At 43.4% G+C, this 26,129-nt stretch overlaps 2 protein-coding genes across 2 annotated transcripts in view; one reads left to right on the top strand and one right to left on the bottom strand.

Annotated features, from left to right (window-relative positions):
- LOC130687640 (transcriptional enhancer factor TEF-1-like) overlaps positions 1-26,129 on the bottom strand; it is a 79,431-nt gene that overhangs the window by 1,042 nt on the left and 52,260 nt on the right. The window lies entirely within an intron of this gene.
- LOC130687628 (teneurin-m-like) overlaps positions 1-26,129 on the top strand; it is a 58,979-nt gene that overhangs the window by 27,200 nt on the left and 5,650 nt on the right. The window contains exons 3-14 of the mRNA XM_057510797.2: positions 17,073-17,522; positions 18,290-18,416; positions 18,639-18,838; positions 19,340-19,492; positions 22,796-23,073; positions 23,157-23,373; positions 23,469-23,663; positions 23,765-24,521; positions 24,819-24,845; positions 25,031-25,247; positions 25,342-25,754; positions 25,892-26,064. Coding sequence (XP_057366780.1) covers positions 17,073-17,522; positions 18,290-18,416; positions 18,639-18,838; positions 19,340-19,492; positions 22,796-23,073; positions 23,157-23,373; positions 23,469-23,663; positions 23,765-24,521; positions 24,819-24,845; positions 25,031-25,247; positions 25,342-25,754; positions 25,892-26,064 — 3,207 coding nt within the window. The remainder of the gene's footprint in view (positions 1-17,072; positions 17,523-18,289; positions 18,417-18,638; positions 18,839-19,339; positions 19,493-22,795; positions 23,074-23,156; positions 23,374-23,468; positions 23,664-23,764; positions 24,522-24,818; positions 24,846-25,030; positions 25,248-25,341; positions 25,755-25,891; positions 26,065-26,129) is intronic.

Genomic DNA, 26,129 nt, shown 5'->3' with positions numbered 1-26,129 from the left:
GCAACAACTTTTGCTGGGCGGTCTGGCCCGTTTTCTCCTACAACGACATCATAGACTCTCTCTCTCGTTTATTCTCTCTTTTTTTTTTTTTTTTTTTTTTTTTTTTTTATTATTATGATTTGGCCTGGCTGTTAACAAGGTTTAAGGGCACACGACTGACTCGGGCAACGGCAATTTTTTTTTTCTGGGGGTGGGGGGGATGGGTGGGATGGGTGGGTGGGTTTTTTGAAAATTTAGTTGACAGCTAAAAGTCTGAAGAAACGAGTTGTGGCCTCGCATTTAATGTCGGCCATATCTAGCGACGGCCAGTTGTGCCTCTCATCATCTTTTTTTTTTTTTTTTTTAACCCCCGCAAGCTTTTGTTTTGTTTGTTTTGTTTTGTTTTGTTTTTTAATATGAAAAGGAAGACTGGTGATGAAGAGCTCCCACATTTGAAGGAGCTTTCGTCTAGCAGCTTTTGAGGTCTTTCATGATCCCCTTTGACGTTGATTTTCCCACCGACTCGAAAAAAGATTCTTTTCTTATTTTCCTGTGCCTCGTGTTATATAAGGACACGTTCCATCCCTAGTTTTACGTGGGATTTAGCGACAATGTCCCTCTGGCCAGCAAGGGTCGTTTTTTTTTTTTTTTTTTTTTTTTTTGTGTGCATGGTGTCGAATAAAAACAAAAGACTACAGCCGACGCCCTTTTTTTTTTTTTTTTCCTTTCATGTTGTTGAACGAGGCCTTTTTTTTTTCTTTCTCATACGTCGAGTAGTTTTTGTTGATGCTGTATTTTTTTTTTTTTTTTTTTTTTTTTTTTTTGATCGATTTTCGTTTTCGCTTTTGTCTTCACGTCTTCATCAAGAGGCAGAAGTGCTTCGTGACGAGGGGCGTGGCGCGTGCAAAAAGAATGATAAGTTGCCATTCTTCTTGCATTGTCTGTCGGTCTGCGATACTCAAATGTGAGTGTGTAATCAGAGAAGGGGCTTTTGATCTCGGGATTAGACTTGTCTCTATACTCACCCCCCTGCCGATGAATAGCGTCCCACCCTTCCCCGTCTCATTCATTTCGATTCCGATATGAAAAGGACATAACTTTTTTTTTTTTTTTTTTTTTTTTTTTTTAAATCGGCAGTCCCTTTTCATTTGATGTGGATTTTGCAATTTCTTTTTTTTTTTTTTTTTTTCCTGACCATTGAAAAGGAGCCGTCTAGCTTCCTAACACAAACATCACATTCACATGTATAAGATCCGTGGGATCAATCGTGTTTGATCCGCCAGAAAACACAAAAGGGAATCCCCTCTTCATCGATGTATGAAGAAAGAAAAAAAAAAAAGAGATTGAAAGGAGGTTTAACAAAACATAGGGCCGTATGTATCTCTTTCTTTTTTTTTTTTTTTTAAGCATTCTGACATTTGTTGTATGTGTGTGTATGTTACGGTGGATGCGACGTTCGTCACTAGTAGTTTTTTTTATTTTTTTTTTATTTTATTTTATTTTATTTCATTTTCGTCACCTTTTCTTTTTAAATGTGTGTGAGAGACAAACCGGAACGGAACACGGGGGGGGGGGGGGGGGGGAGGGACACTCGGCTATGTGACATTCTTTTGTTGATATTTTTAAATGAAACAAAAACTCATTTTCTCGTCTTAAAAAAAATGTTTTTCAACTCACGGCGTTTTCTTCGGAATTTTTTTTTTTTTTTTTTTTTTTCGACTTGAACTTTCAAGTTTGGTGGACATTGGAAAATTGGATTTGAATTCCTTACAACATATTTATTTATTTTTTTTTTTTTTTTTCCTGAATCGAGAGGAGGAGGGGGGGGGAAAGATTCTCGGATGCCTTTTCTATACCCCAACTGTCAAGAGAGTTTGCTTTAGCATGGCATCTTTTGCTCGGCTCATGTCTGAATCTTTCATGAACGTGTGTCGGGAACGATATCCCCAAGTTCGTATAGTGGCTGCATTTCTTTTTATTCCCCCCTCTGTTCCTTTTTTTCTTCTTTTCTACATACACACACACACACACATGATGATGACGTCGAGACGCGCTAACCCCATGCAGAGCAGACCCACCACCGGCCTTTATGGGTCGCTCTTCTTGAAGGCAGACGGTACACCCAAACACGAGAATAAAAAATGATTTGTAAACACTATACACATATAGAAGAAGAAGAAGAAAATGCACCTTACATATGTACACAATTATACCGTGTGTGTGTGTGTGGGGGGGGGGGATGAGATTTATAGAAATGTTTGAGGGAAAGGTGGGGGGGGGGGGGAGCCAGCAGTGATGATGAAGTCGTCTCACAAAAGTCGTCTTTGACTTTGTAATCGCAGACGCGGCAGGGTGCGTCTTTTGCTCCAGCACTCTGAGGCCTCTTCACGTTCCATCTTTCTGGTGTGCTGATCGATTTTTATTTAGTTTGCGTTTTATTTTTGGCTTTTGAACAGTGCGTGAAGGGAGACCTTTGACTAGTGTAGTAGGTTGGTTGGCTTGTTTTTTTTTTGTTTTTGTTTTTTTAACTTTACGATATCAGATTTGAAGGGTATTTGTTTTGTTTCGTTTTGGGGGTTCGAAATCGTAAAGCTCGTTAAAGGGTCGTACGTTTGTTGGAGAAGCCGATCAATTTACCGTATTTGTAGTAAAACCCACCCTTTTTCTCATTGTGGTACGTGAAGGGGGGGGGGGGAGTCGGAGAAACGGTACCTTATTCGGGAGAGAGAAAAAAAACAAGACAAAAAAATAGGTGGTTTTTTTACCAGCTCTCCAATTACTTCGTTACTAGGGTTTTTTTTTTTTTCAAAAACAAAAAAAAAAAAACGTAAAGCGCACCAGACCGCGCCATTTGCAGGGGAGTTTAACCGTTTAAGTTCCATATTTTTCCCCTTTCAAAAAAAAAAAAATGTAGGGTTAAAAAAAAAAAAAAAAAAAAAGGCAAGACAAAAACAAGAAGAAGAAGGAAAACAAAAAAAAAAAAAGCCCCAACCAAGGTCCTCTCTCTTCGACTCTCCTGTGTGTCTTGCTGCACACAAGCCGCGTCCATCTAATCCTTTAGCGACCTTGTCGGTTGTGTATATTTATATGCCCTCATTCGTTCCTCACTCTTTTTCTTTTTCTTTTTTTTTTTTTTTTTTTTGACTGACAATAAATAAATAAAAATCAAATACGTAAATATCTCCCTCACCCTCTTTTGAGAGAAAAAAAAAAGCGAGTTGAACAGAGAGGGTGATGTAGACGTCAGTTTCGAAAGACTGTCCCCTGGACCATTCAACTGCCAATCTGGACGTCATCCATGCAATGCGCCCTTTTTATTTAAAAAAAAAAAAAAAAAAACTAAACGCGTACGAGTAATGCGCATTCGTAGAGCCCGTTGATGTGAAACGTGTTAGACATACAAGTACCTTCATGGTAGGATTTTTTTTTTTTTTTTTGTTCTTCTTTTCTTTTTTGTAGCCCAATTCACTGATGCGGTGATGTGCTAACCGGACCGAACGGCTTTCACTCACTTTTGATTTTCCCGCGCTCTTCTTCCTCCCTGTTCCAGCACCCCTCGCTCTCTCTCTCTCTCTCTCTCTCTTTTTTAAAATGCAGACGTGATGTGTGTAAGGCATAGGATAAAAAAAAAAAAAATCTCTTTTTATTCCTCCATCACATTTTGGGTTAAACTGATGGAAATTCGACACCAAAGAGAGAGAGAGAGAGAGAGAGAGAAAAAATGAACGTCGGCCGTTGTAGCGAATGGTGTTTCAACCACCGCGCCCTCTCATTTCTCTGTATTTGTGCGTAGTAGGGCATTACTATTCAGCCCCATTCCTTGATGGGCATGGCCAGCCTTATTTTTCATTCCAACCAGGAAAAAAAAAAAGAAAAAGAAATACTTTTTCAACTTGATTCATTCAAATTCTTTTTGATAAACTCCCCACTGGAGAAAGAAGAAAAAAAAAAAGAAAAAAGAAGAGTACTTTTGGACTGTTTCAATGTCGCTTATTGTGTGGAACCGGCGGGATGACCTCAACTGCGTCTGTATCCACTTGAAAGAGAGAGAGATGAAGATCTTGCTATACACATAGAGAAAGAGCATTGGCCGCCGTTGTGGCCAGCCGCCTGATGACATTAGCCAGACAGGCCTCTTCCTTTTCTTTCTTTCTTTCTTTCTTTTTCCATTTTCATTTCTCCTCTTGGAGAACTAAACCATGGAATCATGTACAACTAGTATCTGGTCGTAACGTACGCAGTCCGATGTCCTATATAGAGTTTTTTTTTTTTTTTTTATTATTGTTGTGCGCGTTTCTCTCTATCTGGACAGGATGGAATGATGTTGTGCGCCTGCCTTTTTGCCACATCTCTTCATCTCTCGGCCACAAACGACTCGAGCACTCACTCGTTGACTCTACAGTCGACACATACCGGCCCCCAATTATAATCTCGACAGAGTGGCATGCCGTCTCTCCCTCCTCTCCCCCCTCTCCCCCCCCCCTCTCTCTCTCTCTCTCTCTCTCTCGCTCTATCCCATCATCTGTCTGCCTGGTATAGTGGACAGCATCCAGCATGTACGGCTGGGCATTGTATAATATCGATACGAAACAGGTCCGCCACGAAAAGTTCAATTTAGTTGTTGGGAACGAGACGAGATTCGACGACAATAGAAAATAATTTTTGAAAAAAAAAAAAAAAAAAAAAAAAAAAAAAAAAAAAAAATGGAGAGCTTGATGCCTTTGTATGTGCTGTTAACGTCCTCCCCCATCCGGGCTGGACGTTAGCGCATATCACTTCCGTCCATAATGTCCCCTCCTCTTGTTTAAAATTTGGGATTGGGATCATCAAAAGAGGGACAGTCACGTCGCCATCACATGATGGCCGATTTCAATTTGATTTTCGATTTCTTTATGTTTTTGAATCAGTTAGATGGTGTGAATTGGTGCTCGCATGCTCCGTTCGCACATTCTTGGCTTATTGGGCAGTCATTGAACGGGGTAATCCCTTATAAAAATAGAGACATGCCCGTCTGCCTGTCCGTCTTCTTCTCCTTCCTTTTTTTTTTTATGATGAACTACTTTGTTGGCTGAGTCTGTTTCAATTGTAGACGAAATGGGAAGGGAGGAACTTTGGTGGTCTCTAGAAAGTATGTTTTTCAAGGGAAAAAAAATGTTTCATTAATGGACTTCCTTTTTTTTTTTTACCCCTGTGAAGTGCTTCATACCACCACCTACTTGAATTTTTTTTTTTTTTTTTTTTAACTCTTCCCCCCCCCCATTCTTTTTGTTGAAAAGAAAAAAAAAATGAATTCACGTTCAGAGATTCAGAATAGCACCTGGGCAAATCAGGGTAGATGATGAGAACGCGAGAAGAAGCGAAAAGAAATAATAAAACCTGACGTGTTAGAGTGGGAAGGGGGGGGGGGAACAGAGTAAAAAAAAAAAATGGGGGGGGGGGGGGGAAGGAGAAGGAAGGAAAGAGCATTCCTCAGCTATCACCAGCAGCTCACCGGAGCAAAGTATTTTCCACTTAACATTCCACATCATTGTATTGCATTGTACTTGTACGTTTCTTTTTTATGTATATATATATATATATATATATTTTAAAAAGGGAAAAATAGCGGGAAGATGCTGTGTGGGATAATGGCCGGGAATGGGACCAATGTGTGTGTACGTAAAGCGCACGCAGGTGTTGTTGTTATTGTAGCTGGTCCATCAATGTTCAGTTCCCCTTTTCTTCTTTTTTCTTCTTCCGCTTTTTCATTCTTCCTTGTGGTGGGAAATTTTGTGAGTTTGGAAGGAGAAAAAAAAAAAAAAACTTGTTCGGAGCCGTAAAGATCTTGTGTCATTGTGTCTAGGAAGAAGCTCACGGACTAATATCCGTTAAAGTTTTAAAAGAATAAAAGAAGATAACAAGCAAAAAAAAAAAAAAAAATAAATAAATTTTTTGAGGAAGAAGAAGAAGAAGGTGGAAATGGGGTAGGGGGGGGGGGGATTTAGAGTTTGTTTCATAGAAAACTGCCGGTCCGTGACATAACACAAAAACGAGTGTCTTTCAACACTACTAGAAAGAGAGTCTCTTTCTCGTAGTGCTATCCATATCCAACGACGAAAAGGAAAAAAGAAAAAATACTACAACATAGCCCATTCAATGCGTGTGTGTGTGTCTCTTGTCTTTCTGTAAAAAACTTAAGACTCCGTCGTCGTCGTTGTCCCCTCTTTGTCGATGACCCCCCCCCCCCTCCCCCCGCTCTATTCTTCGTCGTGGAACCCAGGAGCCATCGCAAGGATTACGCTCTTCATCCTTTCTGCCTTCCCTCCTCTCGCAATGGAACATTTGTGTGTGTTGCTCTACGGGAGTAGGCCTCCTCCTTGTTCTACCAGGCCGTTCTTCCAATCCAATCTCCCCGCCGCGCAAAACTCCTTTTTCTTACTGCCCTTCCATCTTGATAATATTTTATTTTATTTTATTTTATTTTATTTTTTTGTTTGAAATGGGGATAAAAGAAAATAGCCAAGTCGGTCTTTTTTCACAGAAAAAAGAAAAGAAAAAGAGAATGTAATATGGTTTTACAGTCTTAACTGCCATGGAGTAATAGCATTGTCGTCGTCGTCGTCGTCTACGTCGTCTATATGAGTTGTATTTCTGCGGTCAAATGTTCTGTGTCTCTGTACGCACGTACGTTCCAAAAAGGATATTGTGGGTTTGCGGGGTACTTTGGAGTCTTCTTTCGCTGGCCGTGTATCCGCCCTTTTACCCCGCAGGGCGAGAGAGAGAGAAAGAGAGAGAGAGAGAGAGACCGAAAGTGCTGCTGCGCTGGAACACACCAAACCACGGCTCTTGTAGTTGAAGGGTGGGTGAAGAAGAAAAAAGAATCCGGTCGTGGGGTTTCTCACAACATTCAGTCGATTGCCGTACGCCGAACAGGACGGACGTGTGTTTTTTGTTTGTTTTTTTGAACGAGCCAAACTCGTTAGTGTGTCTCAGTCTCCTTTTTTTTTTTTTTTTTTTTTTTAAGAAACATTTTTGTTTTCTTTCAATCATTTTTGAAAAGGTTGTGTGTTGTTCCATGTTGATCGTTGACGTTATATTGAACAATCTGGGATTTCTCACATTTTGGACAGTGTCAAAGCGGACGGATTCCCTGCCAAAAGTACAAGGTAAAAAGGATACAAGATATCAAAAGGGGAGATTGGGTTTTTTTTTTCATTGATACGTGCCGTTCTTCTTCTTCTTCTTTTTTTTTCCTTTTTACGGGATGGACGGATCACTCCCGACGTTCAGATTCCTGATTTGATGTCGTTGTCAAACAGCTGCTGTTGATATTTCTTTTTCTTTTTCTTTTCTTTTCTTTTATTTTCGGCTGTGTCTCGGTTGACAAAAGGCACATAGCATTTGGCCCCCTTTTTTTCTTTTTATTTTATAACGATGAAGATCAGTTTATTCTTTTCTTCTTTTTTTTTTTTTTTTTTTTTTTTTGTTTTCCTCTTTTTGCCGTACGTCGATGACGTCTCGCTCCCTTCGACTATTTTATTTTTATTTCGTTTTATTGCCGGACATTAAAGAGGAGAGAAACATCTGGGCACGAGAGAAGAAAAGCGGAGATAAAAAAAAAAAAAAAGAGAGAAGATTCCGATCGGTTCGCATCTTCTTTTTTTTTTTTCTATTTTTATTTTCTTGTTCTCCCAAAAGTTTTTTTTTTTTTTTTTTTTTTAAAGAAAAATTTACTTGTTCTTTTTAAACGCATCGCTTTACGATCGTTCCAGCCCGATTTACACAACGTTTGGGGAAAACGGATAGGCGATTAAGGCAACGAAATGAAACCGTTTGAATAAGGCAATGTAATAATGAAAGGAAAGGCCTGCGATTGATGGATGGGGACAAGACACAAACACACAACCGAGCGAGGAGGAGGAAGAAGAAGAAGAAAACACGAGGAGTTTTTCGATGGCGTGTTTTGTACCTTGATAACCTGCTGGGAAATCTAGTTCTCTCCTTCCTATCAATCGACAGATTCATTACCGTTTCTCTCTCTCTTTTTTTTCTTCTTCATGTTTAAAAACCCTTTTCATCGCTGTCTCGTAACACCTGATCAGACGACCAAACCCCTTGACTTATAACGTGGCCAAACAGAATCAGAAATGCCCAGATTTTGTTTTTGTTTTTGTTTTGTTTTTTCCTTGTAAAAAAAGAAAAGACTGACACAAACACGAAAAGGAAAAGAAACAAGAAAAAAGAAATAGACTTTACTTAGTGCCTTACAAGGAAGGCCATTAGATTAGCATATATATCGGGTCCAGCTGGTTCTGTTTTGTTTTTTTTCTCTTTTTCTTTCAACTTTTTTTTTTTTTTGTTTTTTTTTGTGTTGTCTTCTTTTAACTCTGCACCCGATCTCCAGTGGCACGGCAGCAGCTGACACAGAGACGGCCATTGAATATATTGAAATAACCCCCCCACACACATAGACACACAGACAAGCCGTATCTTTGTGTGGGTTTATTCCTATGATAGCTCGTACATCTCCGCGCGTTTTTCATGTTGTCGTCGTCGTCGTCGTCTTGCCTTTTCCGGTTATAATCAAGACGTCGCGCGTTCAGCGGCGTCGATAAAAGATCGTCACGACCGCCGGCCCTTCTTGTATGCGCGTGTCTGTGTGTGTGTGTGTGACGCTTCGACATTGATTTGCCCAATGTTTTTTGTTTTCCTGCCTGTCTCTCGCTCTCTCGCCTTTGCTGTTTGTATCGGCAAAACACACGGTCCCGGCCGAGAAAAAAAAAAAAGGAAGAAGTTAGGGAGGTAAAAAATGGACGAAAGGCATATGCTGTGCATAGATGAGATATCATCTTTCTCGAAACGTTTGGGTGTGTGTGTGTGTGTGTCTTGTGTGTAACGAGCCAGTGAGACAACCGTTTCCCACCCCTGGCTGCTTTTCATCTGGCCGTTTTGGGGGCCCCCGTGTTGTTCTTTCTGTTGGGTGGGCTCAATTTTTTTTTTTTTTTTCTTCTTCTTCTTCTTCTTCTTCTCCTCTGACATAAAGCTAAAAGAAAGAAAAAAAAATATTTATATATAAATAGAAAAATATTGGCACTTTTACGACCGGCGCTTCTATTTTTTATTTTTTTTTTTTTTTTTTTTTGTGTGTGTTCGTGAAAAACCATTTGGGTTTTGTTTGCCTCATTTATCCGATCTGCGCAATCCATCCATCGTTGGAAAGTTATGAGACGGGGGCCAAAACACAAGATGAGAAGGGCTGACAAACATTTTTTTTTTTTTTTTTTGTCTTTCTCTTGATATTTATCGATTGATATCTACACTGCGTGTTACATCCAGCCGAGATGTTTCTTTCTTTCTTTTTTTTTTTCTTTTTTTTTTTTCTTCCGCAAAGTTCCCGACTCGTTTGTTTGCCATTTCACGTTTGGCTTTGGCCAAGTGGTTGGTTACGTCGAAAATGATAAAAGATGTTGCGTACCGGCGACGTGCAACATTTTGTTTGTCAACTCCGAAGGACACCAATGAAATGTTTTTCGCGACGCATTTATCGGTATGTGCCTTGAGCGATCCTGGTGGCCACGTAGTGGCAAGCAAAATTCCCATCTTTCAAAACTCGACTCTTTTTTTTTTTTTTTTTTTTTAATATTTATTTTATTTTATGTCTCTTCAATCAACCCCGTTTTCGAGGCGTCTTTGCTACTCTGTAGGTTTAAAACAAAACAAAAAAAAACAAGAGTCCTGTTTCAAATGCCTGTAGTTATAGCTGACCAGCAGCGTTCCATCATCCAACTCCTTTGGTATGTGACTGTCTGATGTGGATGGAGGGGGAGAGAAAAAAAAAATCCCTCGTCATCTACAACCTCAAATGTTAAGGAAAACAAAACTTCGAAAAAAAAAAAAACAAAAAAAAAACGTCCGTGATTCATCAGTGATGGATGATCGACAACATCACAAACGGCCATCATCAATTTCTTCGTTTTCGATTTCGTTAGAAAAGAGTTTGTCTTCAACAGAAAAAAAAAAAAAAAAAAAAAGAAAGAAATGAGACGAGTCTATGAAAATAGTGGACATGGTGAGGAACGTTCACGAGCAGGCATGTTTTCCTTTTTTTTTTCTCCTTACTCGAAACGTACGCTGGAGGCAAACAAGATGGATCTGCTCTTCAAAGTCCAGTCGAGTCCAGGAAGCTTTTCTTTTTGTTTTCCTTCTTCTCTGGGAATTACATCTTGTTAGATAAAACTTCTGACGAAAAAAAAACAAAAAACAAAAACCATCGTTTGGAACACCAAGACACATCCATTTGTAATTGCAGCGTAAATGAAAAACTAGCATTACGTACTGCCGCAGGCAACGGAAGGGGCGCGTGAAATTTTTTGAAGAGAAAAAAAAAAAAAAAAATCATTTTTAACGAGCTGGGCTTGTATATGTAAACGTTCATAGAGACCGGTCATCAAAAAAAAACCCTCCGCCCTTGTGTTCCAGTACATCCTTAACGAGTTTTTCATTTCTTTTTTGTTTTTTTTTTTTTTGTTTTGTTTTTGTTTTTGCTTTCGAGAAAAATACTATCAAGACATTTCTGTTGGCATTTTCTGAACACGGATCATTAAGATTGCATTTGTTCCGGTTCCCGATATCTTTCCGTCCATTTAGTTCCGTTCCGTTTCCTGTCGGCGTCGATGAAATTTTTTTTTTTATTTTTGTCTTTTCAAAGTAAAAGAACAAGAAAAAAAAAAAAAAAAAAAAAAAAAAAAAAGCCGAGCAAAAGTCTGTTGAAACCAACGGGCCGGAATGTGTGGATTGTGCTGGACGGACGAGTCGCACAGGAGACAACACCCCGCTGTGTGCGAGATCACTTTCTCTCCTGTGCCTGGCCTTCTCCACATTGTATCCGGCCTTCTTCCCACCACATCGCCCCTTCCCCCTTTTCTTTTTCTTTTTCTTTCGAAAAGAAAAAGGGATGTCTGTCTGTGCTTTAGCCAATAAGGAACCAAACACCTTTCGCTCTTCTTTTTGCCCCCTGATTTAATTAGTTATAGCTCTCGCCCGTTCTCTTGTTTTCCTCCTCGAAAAAAAAAAAAAACAAAAACAAGGGAAAAGAAAGATGAGAGATTTCAAGCTGACAGATCAGCACTGAAACGAATTCTGTGGGATTTTTTTTTTTTTTTTTTTTTTTTTTAAACTAGAAAACATGTCACGCGCAGTTCCCTTTTTTTTCTTCTTTGCTTCACAGTCCCCCGGTGCGAATGGAAGAGCTTGTGGGGTAGTACCAAACTGAGTAGTTGGTATCGATACGTGCGTGTGTATACTTTTGTTCGTACACAGATATTTGGGGCTTGGAAACAGGGTTGAAAACACGGGGCTGGTCGACCATTTTCCATAAAACCAACAAGACGTGGGACTCGTGAAAAAGACCTAAGACCCCCAGTGTGTGTGTGTGTGTGTGTGTGTGTGTGTGTGTGTTTAAAGGGGGGACGGGTAGTAGTAGTGGTAGTTGTGGTAGTTGTGGTAGTAGTACAAAAGTCCTATATGTAGACTGTGGCCCTCCACTTGTCCCGTCTCGTCTCTTTCCTGTTTCCAGCGTTTTCACTGGTTTGATCAATTGATCTCGCGACCGACTCTTCCCTGCCGAGTGACGAGCTCTGCTTGTTTGTCTTGCCAGCCTCAAATGGCAGAATGCACATCAGACGTTGTACACCTCCCTCCCCCCTCCCGCCAATCCGTCTCTCACGCACCGACAGGGGGTCCCATCTCCTTCTCTTTTTTTTTTTTTTTTTTTTTTTTTGGGGGGGGGGGGGAAGGGTGTGCAAATATTGGCGTGGGACACGACAGATAAGAATGCGGACCAACTGCTCAGACACAAGAGTTGAAGAAGTTTTTGAGAGGTCCTTCGTTTTTTTTTTTTTTTTTTCTTTGCTTTTCTTTTCTTTCTTATTACTCCGGAGCATACCAGGGTAGTATAAGAAAAACAAATGCGGTACCGCCAGGCTCTTCCGGTGCTCGTTGTTGTTTGTTTTCAAGGGGGTAAAAAAATATTTTTGAAATAGAAAAGAAGGGCTGGAGAGGCTGTTTGTTGATGGACGAACCGCGTGGCGAATGATGAGCAGAATAGGAAAAGGAAGAGTTGAAGGAAGTCAACGGATCGATGATGATCCATTGCTGGATGGATAGAAATCAATACGCAATTGTTGTAGGTATAAAGTGTACCTATTTATAAGAAAAGGGGGGGGGGGTTAGTAGCCGAGAAAGTAGTGCTCCAATAAGACGAAAGTCTCTTCGTCAGAAACTGTATATCCATATACAAAAGAAAATAAGAAGTGGGGGGAGGGGGAGGGGAGCGGAGGTGGAAGTAGGGAAAGAAAACACACAAAATTGGAGAAGAGTCAAGAGATTCCGGATTTCGTGAGAGCTTCAGCCGGAAATGATGCCAATCCCGCAACCGTTCCTTCTATATCGATCGTGACAGTGTTGTCTGCTCTGCCTCTCTTTCAAAAGTGTGTCTCTCTCTCTCTCTTTCTCTGTGTGTGTGTGTGTGTGCGTGTGTTGGGTAGGTTTTGATATTGTGTGTGTGTGTGTGTGTGTGTGTGTGCAAGTGCAAACGCGTTCTATACACTTCTCTCTCGCTCTCTCTCTCTCTCTCTCTCTCTCTCTCTCTCTCTCTCTCTTTCCCCGCCCGATGGATGGATGACAGATATGTTATTGTATACACATCCGAGCCAGAAGCCATTAGCTAACGAAGCTTATATAGAGCGCCATGCGATCGTCGTCCTCTTTTCTGTTGTGGTTTCCGTTTGCCGGAGTCGTCGCAACGTGAAATTCATCAGCTGCCGCTCCAACTTCCGCATCATCGTGAATATATCAACAACAAAAAAAAAAAAAAAAAAAAAAAAAAAGAAGAAGAAGAAGGGGTGCAAGAGGGTTGATTTGCAGAAAAAGGGATCGACTACATTTGCTTCTGCTTCCTTTTTTCTTTTTTTTTTCTAAATGTGTTCGGTAGAAGAGAAGACAGGGAATGAAAAAAAAAATAATTTGTTCAAAAGTTCGAAAAGGGAGTTGTTGTTGTTGTTGATCTTTCTGTAAACGCCAGCCGCATCTAAATGGGAGAGAGTTTGGGTCGATGGCGCAGCAGCCGGTTATAATTCCATCGTGACTTTGCACAACAAAAAAAAAATCTGATTCTCTTTTCTTGCCTCTACTAAAAGATCTCTTTTTGCTGAGCGTTTGTACGCAACAAGAACATTGAATTACGCCGATTAATGATAGCCTAACGATAATACCTCGTTCTTTTTCCCCACCACAATTTTGTGTGTGTGTGTGTGTGTGTGTGTGTTAGTTGAACCCTAGGAATTGCGTGCCCATTATCACAAGGCGCCATCGTCAAAGCGAATTGCTCCCAACCGCTTTGGGTGTGGACTCTAGTAAGAACTCTCTCTCTCTTTCTCTGTCTCACTTCCAGTAGGGGGAAAAAAAATGAAATACTAGGAAAAAGAAAAATTCTTGAAAAAAAATAAAAGGCGAATTATTTTTGAAAAAAGAAAGAAAAGAGAGTGGATGTTGATAGTGCCATCCATCGTCTAGTGTGTGTGTGTGTGCATCAAGTATAAAACATGTAACTCGTATAAATATGCCAACTAAAAACAAGGGCTATGGACCTCCACCTTCGTTACCACCAGAAAAAAAAAAAACAAAAAAAACAAGCGATGGAAGACAGGCCCCTTTTTTTTTTTTTTCCTCTCCTCTATCCTTCTTTCTCTCTCTCTCTCTCTCTCTTTTTTTTTTTTTTTTTAATTGCGCGTCGTCCTCCACTTGATTTGTACACTCTGCTCGGGTGACAACGATCCGCTCTTTCTCTTTCTGTCTGCCCGATATTTTACGACCTGATGGCGCAAGTTGTCGCCACACTCGTTTTTATTTCTCCCCGAACGATGTTGTCGTCCATTTTCTTATTAAAAAGGGCCGATAACACCGAAAGCGCCGTATAGCCTTGCCTGCGTGTCGTTCGTTGCACGGCCACCAGCTGATGTCGTAGAAATATTTCAAGATGAAACAAACACACACACACACACACAAAATCCCATATGGCATTGCGGCGCAATTCACTCTTGTAATTATTCAAAAGGTGTTTTTTTTTTTTTTTTGCTTTAGGTTTTTGTACGTTGATTTTTTGATTTTTGTTTGCACTTTGCGCGCGTCTATCTAAATTGCTCTTCTGCTATTAATCAGTCGAACTCAGTCACTGTCTTTGCCGCTTGTCTTCTTCGGTGACAGATTGATGGCTCGCAAACGTCGACTCGTGCGCGCCCTCTCCGCCTCCGCTTCAGACTTTCAAACAAGAAAGAAAGAAAGAAAGAAAGAAAAAAAAAAACATCTATTTTTTTTTTTTTTTTTTTATTCTTTACGTGTATATGTTTTGGATTGCCTTTGGCTTCCCCGTGGTGATACTTGTATAGTACGCTAGTAAGTACAGTGTGGCCTATCTCTGTGCTAGAGAGAGAGAGAGAGTATGGAAGAAGGGGGGGGGGGGGGGGGCGCGACCAATCTGCCGTGAAAGTGCTCCCCGAGAGACGCTGATCTCGACTTTTCTTTCTTGCTTTTTTATTTTTTATTTTTTCGGGCCATGGACGATCTGAGAATAGCTCTCTTACTCTTGTCTATCTTTTGATCGATGTCGCTGTCTCGAGTGCTCGACTAGTCAAGTGGAACACACACACACACACACACAGACACACACACATCAAGTTAAAAGAGAGTGAAGGTGGTCATGAATGTTCCATTCATGAATAGAGGCCTTGCGTGAAACGAGCAAGTCCGAACGAAAAACGAAGGAATGAGATCACGTAGAAAACGCTCAATCATCTGCGAAACAACAACCACTCCAACAACATAAAAAAAAAAAAAATGCGTTTGAATGAATGTTTTAAATTCAGTTCATAGAGAAATCAGTTTAGCCTTTTGATCTGCGTTTAAAATCGTGATTTTCCTCTTTATCATCAATCTTTTCTGTTCAAGCAAAATCATTGATTAAAATAAGTGAAAGTCTTTTATTATTATGATTATTATTTTTTATTTTTTTATTTTTTTATTTTTTTATTTTTTTTATGCCTCGCGTTGTCGATTGCTTGTTGTTATTGATTGGGACGGAAAGAGAGCGCGCCCTTGGTCAGGAAGCGTGTCTGGCTATTTATTATTATTATTTTCTTCTTCTTGTCACTCGTGGCGAAATTCATTTGAAGTGGGTTTGGCCTCTCACTTTGTGTGCGCCTTTCTGTGTGTTTTGTGTAGATATTGCGATGCAACGAATGTCGAGTGTCCAAATGCGCTCGAGTCTCCCTCTCTACGTGTGTGTGTGTGTGTGTGTGTGTGTGTGCGCAAAAGAGATCGCAGTGTGAAAATGGCTTCCGCCCCTGAAAACTGTGCGAGCTCTTTGATGATTCGGTTCCCAACCGTGTCACACAACGTTGTACGTCTGCATGCAGGTCTTCAATAACACGGGATTAAAACACTCCACCCAACTCTTGACAAATATTGTTCCAGAGTAACGTATTTTCTCAGCTCTGTCTCGCTCTCTCTCTCTGTCTGCGGAAGTCTTTTCTCTGACGGCCAGCTTCGCACAGCTCAGCGATCGAGAGTCGAGTGCCACTTGAACGTGTCCAACGTGCATAGCACTTCTCTATTTATTAGCCATTTTCCCCCTCTTTTTGCTAGCACACCCCTTACCATCCAAAATAAAATAAGGTTAAAAAATATATATATATATATATATATGGAATGGAAATTGCCAAACGTGTTGGGAAGAAGCCCACTGAGTCAACATTCTGCGTGTGTATGGTTACTTCAAAAGTTTGGAAAAGAACGGACAGGGGAACGCCTTCGACCGCTCAAAGTTGACCGCTATTGATTTCGTCCACTCCTTTTTTGCGTTCGTGTTCAAACTTCTTTTTTTTTTTTTTTTTTTCCTTTTCACCCCTGTTAAACTTTTTTTGTGTGTGTGTGTGTGTGTGTGTTTGCACCTTTCAAGAAGAATGAAATGGACTTCTCTCTTTTTTTTTTTTTCTTTACGTTCCATTCCACGCGTCGCCTCCCTTAATACTTTGACAGTGTCAAATCCACGCCTTCCAAATAAGCGCCAGACCCAGATCTCCTGCTGCGCACTCTCCCACGCTTCGGCTTGTTTCTTGTTCCGCCTCTTCTTCTTCTTCTTCTTCTTCTTCCTCCTCTTTCTTCTTTTTTGCTATGGATTTTTCTCAGCTTCAACTTGAACGCCTTCGTCCCCCCCCCCCCATCGACGTTTTGCTCTCGGAATTCTTTATTATTATTATTATTATTCCTTTAGTTTTTTTTTAGTTTTTTTATCATCATCGGAAATCCTAGAGATGAAAAATAGATCCCCCTTTAAAAAAAAAAAAAAAAAAAAAATCCTGATCATGTACTGTTGTTTTTGATCATAGACGAAAATGTATGGATCTAGGCAAAAAAAAAAAAAAAAAAAGAAATGGCAAAGACTATTTTGGGACATCATAGGATTATCCAAGGTTGAGGCATAAACGAAATCGATCTGGCCCGCTGTTCCCCCCCCCCCATGAAAATTGATGCGCAACGGTAGCGTGCGGCACGCTATCAACAAGCCTCTGACCGTCCAATAATTAGACGACAGCCGTGATGACAATGTCCCGTCTTCGATTCGAAAGAAAGAGATGCGACCTTTTTTTTTTGTTTTGTTTTTGTTTTTTTCATTTTTTCAACGGCAGTCATCGCCGTTGAAGGATCGAGTGGAGGAGTATGTGCAAAGCTCGTAATGAGACTCGTTAATGACATTCGCTGCCGTGTTCTTGTTGCGTAGTTCTACTTTATCTATGACGACACACGTGGAATGATGAGTAGGATCATTTCGCATGCAATATTCAGAATGAGCTGCAGCTTCTTTGTACCCACCGGCGGGAGTGGGAATTTATCGATTCGGTTCTGTCACAAAAAAAAAAAAAAAAAAAAAAATGAGCAGAGCAAAGCGGATTCAGCTTCCCCTTTCCTGCCCTAAAAAAAAGAAAAAAAAAAATAGGCGAGGATCAATGAAGAATTAAACGTAATTTTTCTGTTTTGTTTTTATATATTTTTTTTTTTAGTTGGACTTTTGGTGTTGGACGACGAAGACGAGGAGGATCACGACTTGGATGATCACATTGCCGGGCAACATCAGCAACAGCAACAGTATCAAACGCCTCCGTCGAGAGGTACGAACAGCAGCAGCATGGGCCGCCTGAATGGCCGCCAAATGGGACATGCATCGTCGACGGGCATGACGACGCTCGTCTCGTCGTCGTCTTCGTCGAGCGGATCGACGTATCCGCATCGCGGCGGAATGATGATGGCGCAGCACGTCCCGCATTACCAACTGCCGCCCACGCCGCCCCACCATCCCATCCACGCGCACCTCTCGGGCTACGTTGTCCAGCATCCACACCACGTCGCCAATAACAGTTTTAGCACAAAGGACGTCATGGACAACGAGATGGACAGCGATCCCACAACTCTGCTGAAACAGGCGCCTTCCAGCTCCAAGTTTATTCCTGCCGGTAATCAAACGTTGATCCTCTTTCTTTTCTCTTTTCCTATTTCCGCTTCGTCGCTCGTCCGTCTGTCCCACTTTGTTTTATGCGTTTGCCAGAAAAAAAAAAAAAAAAAAAACGGGGGCCGTACCGTTTTACGCTCTTGGTCCTTGCGTCGCATTAGAACGCGGATCAAACAGATCTAGCCAATAAAAACGGGCAATAACTTTTTTTTTTTTTTTTTTTTTTGGGGGGGTGCCCGTTTTGCTGGCATTGTGCCTCCGCTTCTCTCTCAGTTATGTTTTCGGATGTTGTTGTTGTTGTTGTTGTTTTATTTGATGTGGACAGTATTCATTGGTTTATTTGTCTCTTGTCTCTCCGCATTTTGGCCCGTCTCGCTTTATTGTCGTTGCCTTCGCTCGGGATGCCGTTCCCCCTTTTTCTTTTTTGTTCTTTTTACGGCTCAGTTCCGCTTTCATTTTTTTTTTTTTTTTTTTCGGAGAAAAGCGTTGACGTCGCAATGGTGGGTAAAACGCGCTAATACGGCAAACGAAATGAGCGGAGGGGAGGCTACGTCATTTAAATAAAGTCGGCAACACCAACTCGAGAGAAATAACCGACTTGTCGTGTGTGTGTGTGTTTGTGTGTGTGTGTGTGTGTCGCTAATGTCTTTCTAATGTCGTTCTTGTTTGTTTTCTCCCCTTTCTTTTTTTTTTTTTTTTTTTTTTTTTTTTTTATATGTGTGTGTCTCTGCTATGTCTGTCTGCCGGGATTCGATTACGAAAACTGCACAGACCTGCCCAAGAGCTCGACGCTGGACTACAAACACAATTTGGCCGGCAGTCCCACCAAGAGTAATAACGACAAGAAACAGCAGCAGCAACTGCAACAGCAGCAGCAGCAGCCACAGCAACCCGATCGGTAATGGCTCCGCTTGTCCAATTGGTTTTCCATCGAATCCATCATCCCGTCCATTGCAGCTTTCTCAACCCTATCTCTACCCTCACCCTACTCCCGTCTCTTCTTTTTTTTTCTTTTTTTTTTCTAATCGACTAATCAAAGAAAATCCATTTATCTATGTGCGTGTGTGTGGGGGTTTTGATTACTGGATGATGATGATGATGGTGATGATGGGTTGTGTAGGTGTTTGCTGAGAATGTCCGGCGTCCGACCGCAGTCGAGTCTGTTCAGCCCGACCAGCCCACACAGCCGGAATGTCATGGGAGGTGTAGGTGGTTTGCGCAAAAGTCTCAGCTTCTCTTCGAGATGCTCCTGGAAATGCACGGCCATCCTCCTGATGTTGACTTCGGCCGTCCTGGCCGCCGCTGTCGCTTATCTCACAGGTAAATATTTGATTAGCCCCGCGAGACCTCCCATCCCATCCCACACCCCACACCCCCCTCGGCCCAACATTCACGAATGGGGGACGGACGTCGGGACGAAGAAACGAATCAGCACAGAGATCCATTGCCTTGCTTTGTTTACGTTTTCCACTGGTAACGAAAAAAAAAAAAAAAAAAAAAAAACGATCAATCGCATCGGTTTTTTTTTTTAAAAGGATACAGCTCCCTTAAGGGGCTGCTGATCATTAGTATCAATGACCGAACGAGGGCTATCGTTCCACTCGCCTGACTTTGTCTGTGTCGTGAATACGGTGTGACGAATCCCCATCGTCTTTTGTTTGTCTCCCTTTGTCCGCCTGTCCAGCTTTTCTTGAACACAGCTCAATCGATTGTCCGCCTGACCTTTTTCTCCCTCCCTCTCTTTTTTTTTTTTTTTTTTTTTTTTTTATTTTGGTTTTTTTTTTTTTTTTTATTGTCTATTTATTCGTTTGGATAATATAGCGGCCCACTTTGTCAACTGGCCACCGCAGCCGGCCAAGTCTCACGTTGTCATGGTGGACGGCGGCGCGGACGGTAACGGCTACGTGACGACGGTCGTCGACGGTGTCAACGGCAGCCTGGCGACCAGCGGCAACAGCATCGCCAATCACGGAGGTAATAACGCGTTAGCCTCTATCCTTGTCCGTCTTTCCGAGCAAGAAAAAGGCCATCTTGGCCGGCTGGCCCGTCGCGTCGCTTTCAATCAGCGACGTCGGCCTCGCCGTTCGGCCAATGTCCCAACTCTGCCCACCACCACCACCACCACCACTGCTGTCCAATTTCCTCCTCTCTCTTACCCCGCTCTCCCTTTGCGCGTCGTACACGGCCGTCGGGCGAAACGCAACGTCCCGGCCACCACCGTCGGCCAGCGGAAAGAAGGGCGACGTCAAGAGGACGATCGAAACGATGACGATGATGCCATCTGGGAAATGCTGCGCGATTGGATAGCCCAAGAGCAGCGCATGATGGCGGCCGATCAGCCGCCGTCGGAACGGCCTCAGCGCAATGAGGAGACATCCGAGGCCGGGTCCGATAACGTCGAGCCGTTCGAAAGCAGCGGCGATATGAAAGAGTTGGCCATTGTCAGCAAAGAAAAGAAGCAATTGGGGAAAGTCGTTGGGTCGGAGCCGAGCGGGAAGGAGAAGAAAGTCGATGCGGCCACGACGCTGGATGAAGGTCGTCCTGTCGATGACTGGGTTGTTCCGTCCGAAATGGCCGCAGCCGAATCGCTTATTCTTCTGCTGCCAACTGCCACGCCGTCACCTCCACGTCCAGCTGTTGGCTCAATTTTCGCTCGAGATGCGACACAACGGCCGAATCAGCCAACCTCAATAACGAGCCGGCTCGGATCGGATTCGTCATTCAACCGAACGCAATCGACTGCCGTTGGCGACGGGCATTTGTTATTGGTGGCGGAGAGAGGCGAGGGCGAAGACGAGGACACTTCGACGGAAGAATTCGCGTACGACGATCACGTCATCGAAATCGTTCAGCTGGATCCGTTGGCCGACGCGGTAATTCCCGTTCCGGCGCCGCAGCTGCGTCACGAAGACAAGGAGGAGGAGGAGGAGGAGGAGCTGACGGCCGCTGCTCGGCAGCAACCTCTTATGAATAAAACAAGATGCAATTCGACGGCGGTGGTGGATGTCGTCGTTGCCGACAGCCCGTCTCATCCATCAAACGGAGGCGACAACGAATTAAAGCTGGAGCTGGAGCTGGAGCTGGAGCACCTCGCTGCTTCTCCTCTGCCGACGGACGATGGAGTCAGCACGATGCAGCCGCAAAATGATGACGTTGCCAGATTAGGCTCTGTCGAGGCTGGCGGTGGGCCGACAACAGCATCCACCCAAGCGGCCAGCAGCGCATCGGATTTCGTTGGCACCCTCGAAATTGGCCGTCGTCTAAATGCTAATGTGTCGCAGTCGATGCCGTCGTTGTTGAACATCACTAACGACACTCTTCCGCCGGACGCCGATGAAACGGAGCCGGATGCGAGCGTCAACGAACGAACCACTTGGCCCTTGGTGATTGTGCCTCTGGCTAGTCCTTTGGCGGTTGCAGACGATGCTAATGGCCTTGCCGTCGACTCCTCCTCCTCCTCCTCCTCCTCCTCCTCCTCCTCCCCCTCCTCCCAACCGATTCTTTCCGTCAGCCTAGCGGGCAATATATCTGAAGAACTCTTGTCACCCTGGGCGCCGCCGGACGTCATCAGCTATCGCGGGCCTGTTGTTGTCGTCCAGCAGTCGGCTGTCTTGACGCCCGATGAATCCACCACCACAACCACCATTGACAACGCCGCCGGATGCGATTGTCAATGCCCTTCGTACACTCTTAGCCCTGATGATGTTGTGCCCACCGACGCCCCAACGACTTCCCTCTTCATCACTCGATCCATTCCCGAGCCCGAGCCCGAGCCCGTCCCCGTCCCGCTCAGCTGTCCACCTCCTCCGGCCTGCATAATGACGGAAGCTCTAACTAGCACCACCACCACCACCACTGCGCCAAAGCCAATCGTCCCGACGGAAGCGACAACCACCCCGACAACAACAACAACAATCGCCACTACTACGACCACCACTAAGATGATCCCTCCGATATTGATCCTAGAAGGTGAGGGGAGGAAGAAGGCATTTGACAGAAATTAGGGGCGAGACATTCCTGCTGACTGGGCTATGTGTGCTATGCCTGGCAAAAAAAAAAAAAAAAAAAAAAAAAAAGACTTTTGAGAGTAGGATGAAAGGAGGAGAGAGAGAGAGAGAGAGAAAAAGAGGGACTGAGAAAAGAAAAAAAAAATGGCGAATGCTAAATGGGAATCTTGACGATGCTATGCAATTTGTGGAAGAAATTGATGGGGTTCCAAATTATTGCTCCCGCACGGCTGCATTGGGGAAAAAAATATTGGCCCAGCGCTTGGCAATCCAACCCTCGAAACATTTTTTTTTTTTTTTTTTTATTATTATTTATTTTGAATGCCCCTGCTTTTCGTGTTGAAAAACGCCCAACACTTGCGTTTTTCCCCGGCAAGTGACGTGTCTTTTCCTCTATGTCTTGTCCGTTTTTTTTTTTTTTTTTTTTTTTTTTTCATCATCTTTTCCCTACTACTTCCACAACTTTGGCACTCTTCCCATCCATTCTCTCTCTCTCTCTTTTTTTTCTTTTTTTCGTTATGTTCTTTGACGAGGCGTGTCGGCTGTGTTTGTGCTGTTTATGGAACTGTTTTTCCGTACAGTTGGCTGGTCTGTACGTTACTCCACCGCCGGACTGACGAGATTTGCAATGTCTACATAGAAAAAAAAAAAAAAAGACTTGGATGTTGATTGTAAATGAACCGCTCCGTCGCTTCTGGGTTCTCTCTCTCTCTCTCTTACACACCCTTTTATTTCCCTACTTTTTTTTTTGTTTTTCTATTCCGCACATCTACTTACGTACTTTGGATTTGTTTTGTTTACTGTGATCAGATGGAGAGAATTGCTACCGCTGATGGGCTATCTGTCTTTGACTTGTCTGATGTTCTCTCTCTATTTATCCTTCGTTATCTTTGTGTTTTTCTTTTCCTCAGCTTTTTTTTTTTTTTTCCTCTCCAACAAAACAAAAAACTTCCTCTTTCTCTCTCTCTCTCTCTCTCTCTCTCTCTTTTATCATCTCGGCTCCTCCATCCGAACACAAACACAAGTATCCTTCTCCCCTCACCGGAAGCGCACGATCTCTTTTCTTTCCGATGCGGGGGAAGACCGGGTTCACCTTTTTTTCTTTTTTTTTCTATTTGCTCCTTTATCAAAAAGCAAACTGGCAAACAAAACAAAAACAATCTTGCAAAGTTATAATGATTTTTTCTTTGTTTTTTTTTTTTTTTTTGTTTTTTTTTTTTTTTTTTTTTTTTTTCTATTTGTCTCGTTGTACTTCCATTCGTGAGTACAGGTAGCAACACATTTCCGGCCCGTAGTTTCCCACCGGACGGGACGACGTTCGCCCAAGTGACTTTGGGAGACAAGACTTCCAATGTCATACCGGCCTACAGTTACTGGAACATGCAGTTTTATCATTCGGAAGCCGCCTACGTCCGGTTCGAACTTGGTCTGCCTCGTAGCGCCAGTCTCGGACTCTACGGACGACGCAACGCTCTGCCCACGCACACCCACTACGACATGCTGCACGTCATCAGCGGCTACAAGAGCCGAGCTAGACGTGCCTCCACGGTAATTTGAACTTGTAATGAAGTTGAGTTTCTTATTGGATGCTTATTGCCATTTGATTTGTTTTTGAAAAAAACAAACAAAAGTCTTTGGTCCAAAAGGAAGTTCTCCAGTACATGGAGCCCGGCCATTGGTTCGTCTCACTTTACAACGACGACGGAGATCCGCAGGAGGCGACGTGCCTCATCTCGCAAGCTCGCGATATGACTCTGAGCTGCCCACGCGGATGCAACGGCAACGGCGAGTGCATCCTGGGCCGGTGCCAGTGCAAATCCGGGTTCGGCGGTGACGATTGCAGCGACAGTAAGTTGTCTTGTATTTGATTTCTCATTTGATAAAAACTATTCAATGAACACCAATTATATCTCTGTCCAATAACAAAAAAACAAAAACAATAGGTGTTTGTCCAGTACTCTGCAGTGGTCGTGGCGACTACATCAACGGCCAGTGCCAGTGCAATCCAGGATGGAAAGGCCGCGAATGCAGTTTGAAACACGACGAATGCGAAGTGCCCGATTGCTCCGGACACGGAAAATGCTCCGGCGGTAAATGCCTCTGCGGACGCGGATTTAAAGGCGAATACTGCGATATCGGTAAGGAGGAGTATTTCATTAGATTTTTCTCCAATTTCCTCTGTTTATAAATCTGTTTAAACGGTGCTAAATTGACGTTTATTTTTCTGGCTGGAAAATAGTGGATTGTCCCAATCCGACCTGCTCCGATCATGGTTTCTGCGTTGAAGGCACTTGCGTCTGCAAGAAAGGCTGGAAGGGCCCGGATTGCGCTTTGGTCGACAGCGACGCGATGCAGTGCTTGCCCGACTGTTCCGGCAGCCAAGGCGCTTTCAGTCTGGAACTACACAAATGCGTTTGCAACGCCGGCTGGACTGGTGACGATTGTTCCAAATCGGCCTGCGGTATCAACTGCGGTGGACACGGACGTTGCGAAGCCAGCGCTTGCGTCTGCGACGCCGGATGGGCCGGCGAATTCTGCCAGGAGCGACTATGCGATTCCAGATGCAACGAGCACGGCCAGTGCAAGAACGGTACCTGCTTGTGCGTGACGGGCTGGAACGGTAAACACTGCACGCTAGAGGGCTGCCCGCGCGATTGTTCCAAACGAGGCCAGTGCAAATCGTCTGAAGGAGCCGGATGGAGTTGCCGTTGCGACAAAGGCTGGGAAGGCCCGGATTGCAGCATCCCGTTGGAGCTGGAATGCGAAGACGGCAAAGACAACGACAAGGACGGGCTGATCGACTGCGAAGACTCTGATTGCTGCACTTCGCGCCACTGCAAGAAATCGCCATTCTGCGTCACGGCTCCTAAGCCCATCGACATCCTGTTGCGCAAACAACCGCCGGCCGTCACGGCTTCCTTCTACGAGCGGATGAAGTTCCTCATCGAAGAGGGAAGTCTCCAGAGCTACGCCAAACAGGATGCCTTCAATGAGAGGTACTGAGAGACCGCGCCAACATTCAATTTTCAAAAAAAAAAAAAAAAAAAAAAAAAAAATGGAAACATAACAACTGGCCCTGTCTATGCTTTTTATCCTTGTAATATCGAAGGTGGGGGAGGGGTTTATCGAGCGCGGTTCCTTTTTCCCCGTTTTCAACCATCTTCTTTTCGCTTATTACTTTTCATTGGAAATTATAGACGCACTAACTCAAACTAACATGCAAAATCACGCACTATTAACTCTACAACTAATCATCACTTTGGCTTTATTGTTTGTCTTCTATTCCTGCTCAGTATGTTCTGGAGTCACTTCAATTCGAGGTACAGTAGCATGCGACATCCTATGTGTGCATGTATTTTTGGGCTTGTTTTTTTTTTTAAACATGACGTAGCCTTAGTCGTCTTGTTGTTCGCATTCACCCGTCTTTCTGTCAATGAATTGAGCACCGTCACGTGGCAAAAACACAGGAAATTGCATCATTTATTCGTTCATCGTTTATTCACAGTCGATCTGCCGTCGTACGAGGCAAAGTGGTGGCCGCCAGCGGGCTGGGACTCTTTGGCGTACGTGTCAGCAGCAGCAATCCATTGGAAGGCTTCACGCTGACGCGAGACGATGGATGGTTCGATCTGATGGTGAACGGAGGCGGATCTGTCGTCATTCACTTTGGACGCACCCCTTTCCGGCCGACATCGCGAACAGTCAACGTACCCTGGAATGAGGTAAGTTTTTTTTTTTTTTTGTCCTCTTTCAATTATTTCCTGGAACACATAAAAAAAAAAAACCCTAATTTTCTTAATCATTGCTGCCCGGCAGGTGATTATTTTGGACGTTGTAACAATGAAAACAGAAGACGTTTTAGCCGCTCCGGCAGTGAGCGTCCTGTGCGAAGCTCACGATTACGACGCTATGCGACCGGTTGTCTTGGCTACCTGGAAGCACGGTTTCCAAGGCTCCTGCCCGGCACAAAGCGCCATTTTGGCCGAGTCTCAAGTAGTGCAAGAGAGCCTGGAAGTGCCCGGCACTGGTGCCCACTTGGTCTATCACAGCTCTCGCAGCGCCGGATACTTGTCCACCATTCAACTGCAATTGACGCCCGACGTCATTCCCGACTCGCTCAGCCGAATCCACTTGCGGATTACCATCGAAGGCGTTTTATTCGAGAAGCTCTTTGAAGCCGACCCGGGCATCAAGTACACCTACGCCTGGAATCGCTTCAACATCTACAGGTAAATTGATGAACCCACTGTCTTATTTTCAATTCATTTTATTTTATTTTATTGTATTTTATTTTATTTTATTTTATTGTATTTTATTTTATTTTTATCATTTCTGAAATGGCTAATATGAAATGATTTCATGTCAGGCAACGCGTTTACGGAGTGACGACGGCCACCGTCAAAGTCGGTTACGAGTATTCCACTTGCCCCGACGTCCTGTGGGAAGTCCAAACGACGAAACTCAGCGGGCACGATATGAGCATCTCGGATATTGGCGGTTGGAACTTGGACATCCATCACCGATACAATTTCCACGAAGGCATTCTAAATCTTACACACACACACACACACGCACACGCACACACGGCCAAAAAAATTGCGATT

Source organism: Daphnia carinata, chromosome 4 (genome assembly GCF_022539665.2).
Source record: "Daphnia carinata strain CSIRO-1 chromosome 4, CSIRO_AGI_Dcar_HiC_V3, whole genome shotgun sequence".
In the NCBI taxonomy this organism is placed as follows: Eukaryota; Metazoa; Arthropoda; class Branchiopoda; order Diplostraca; family Daphniidae; genus Daphnia; species Daphnia carinata.
Note: the sequence above shows the minus strand (reverse complement) of the source record. Positions and strands in the feature narration are given on the sequence as shown.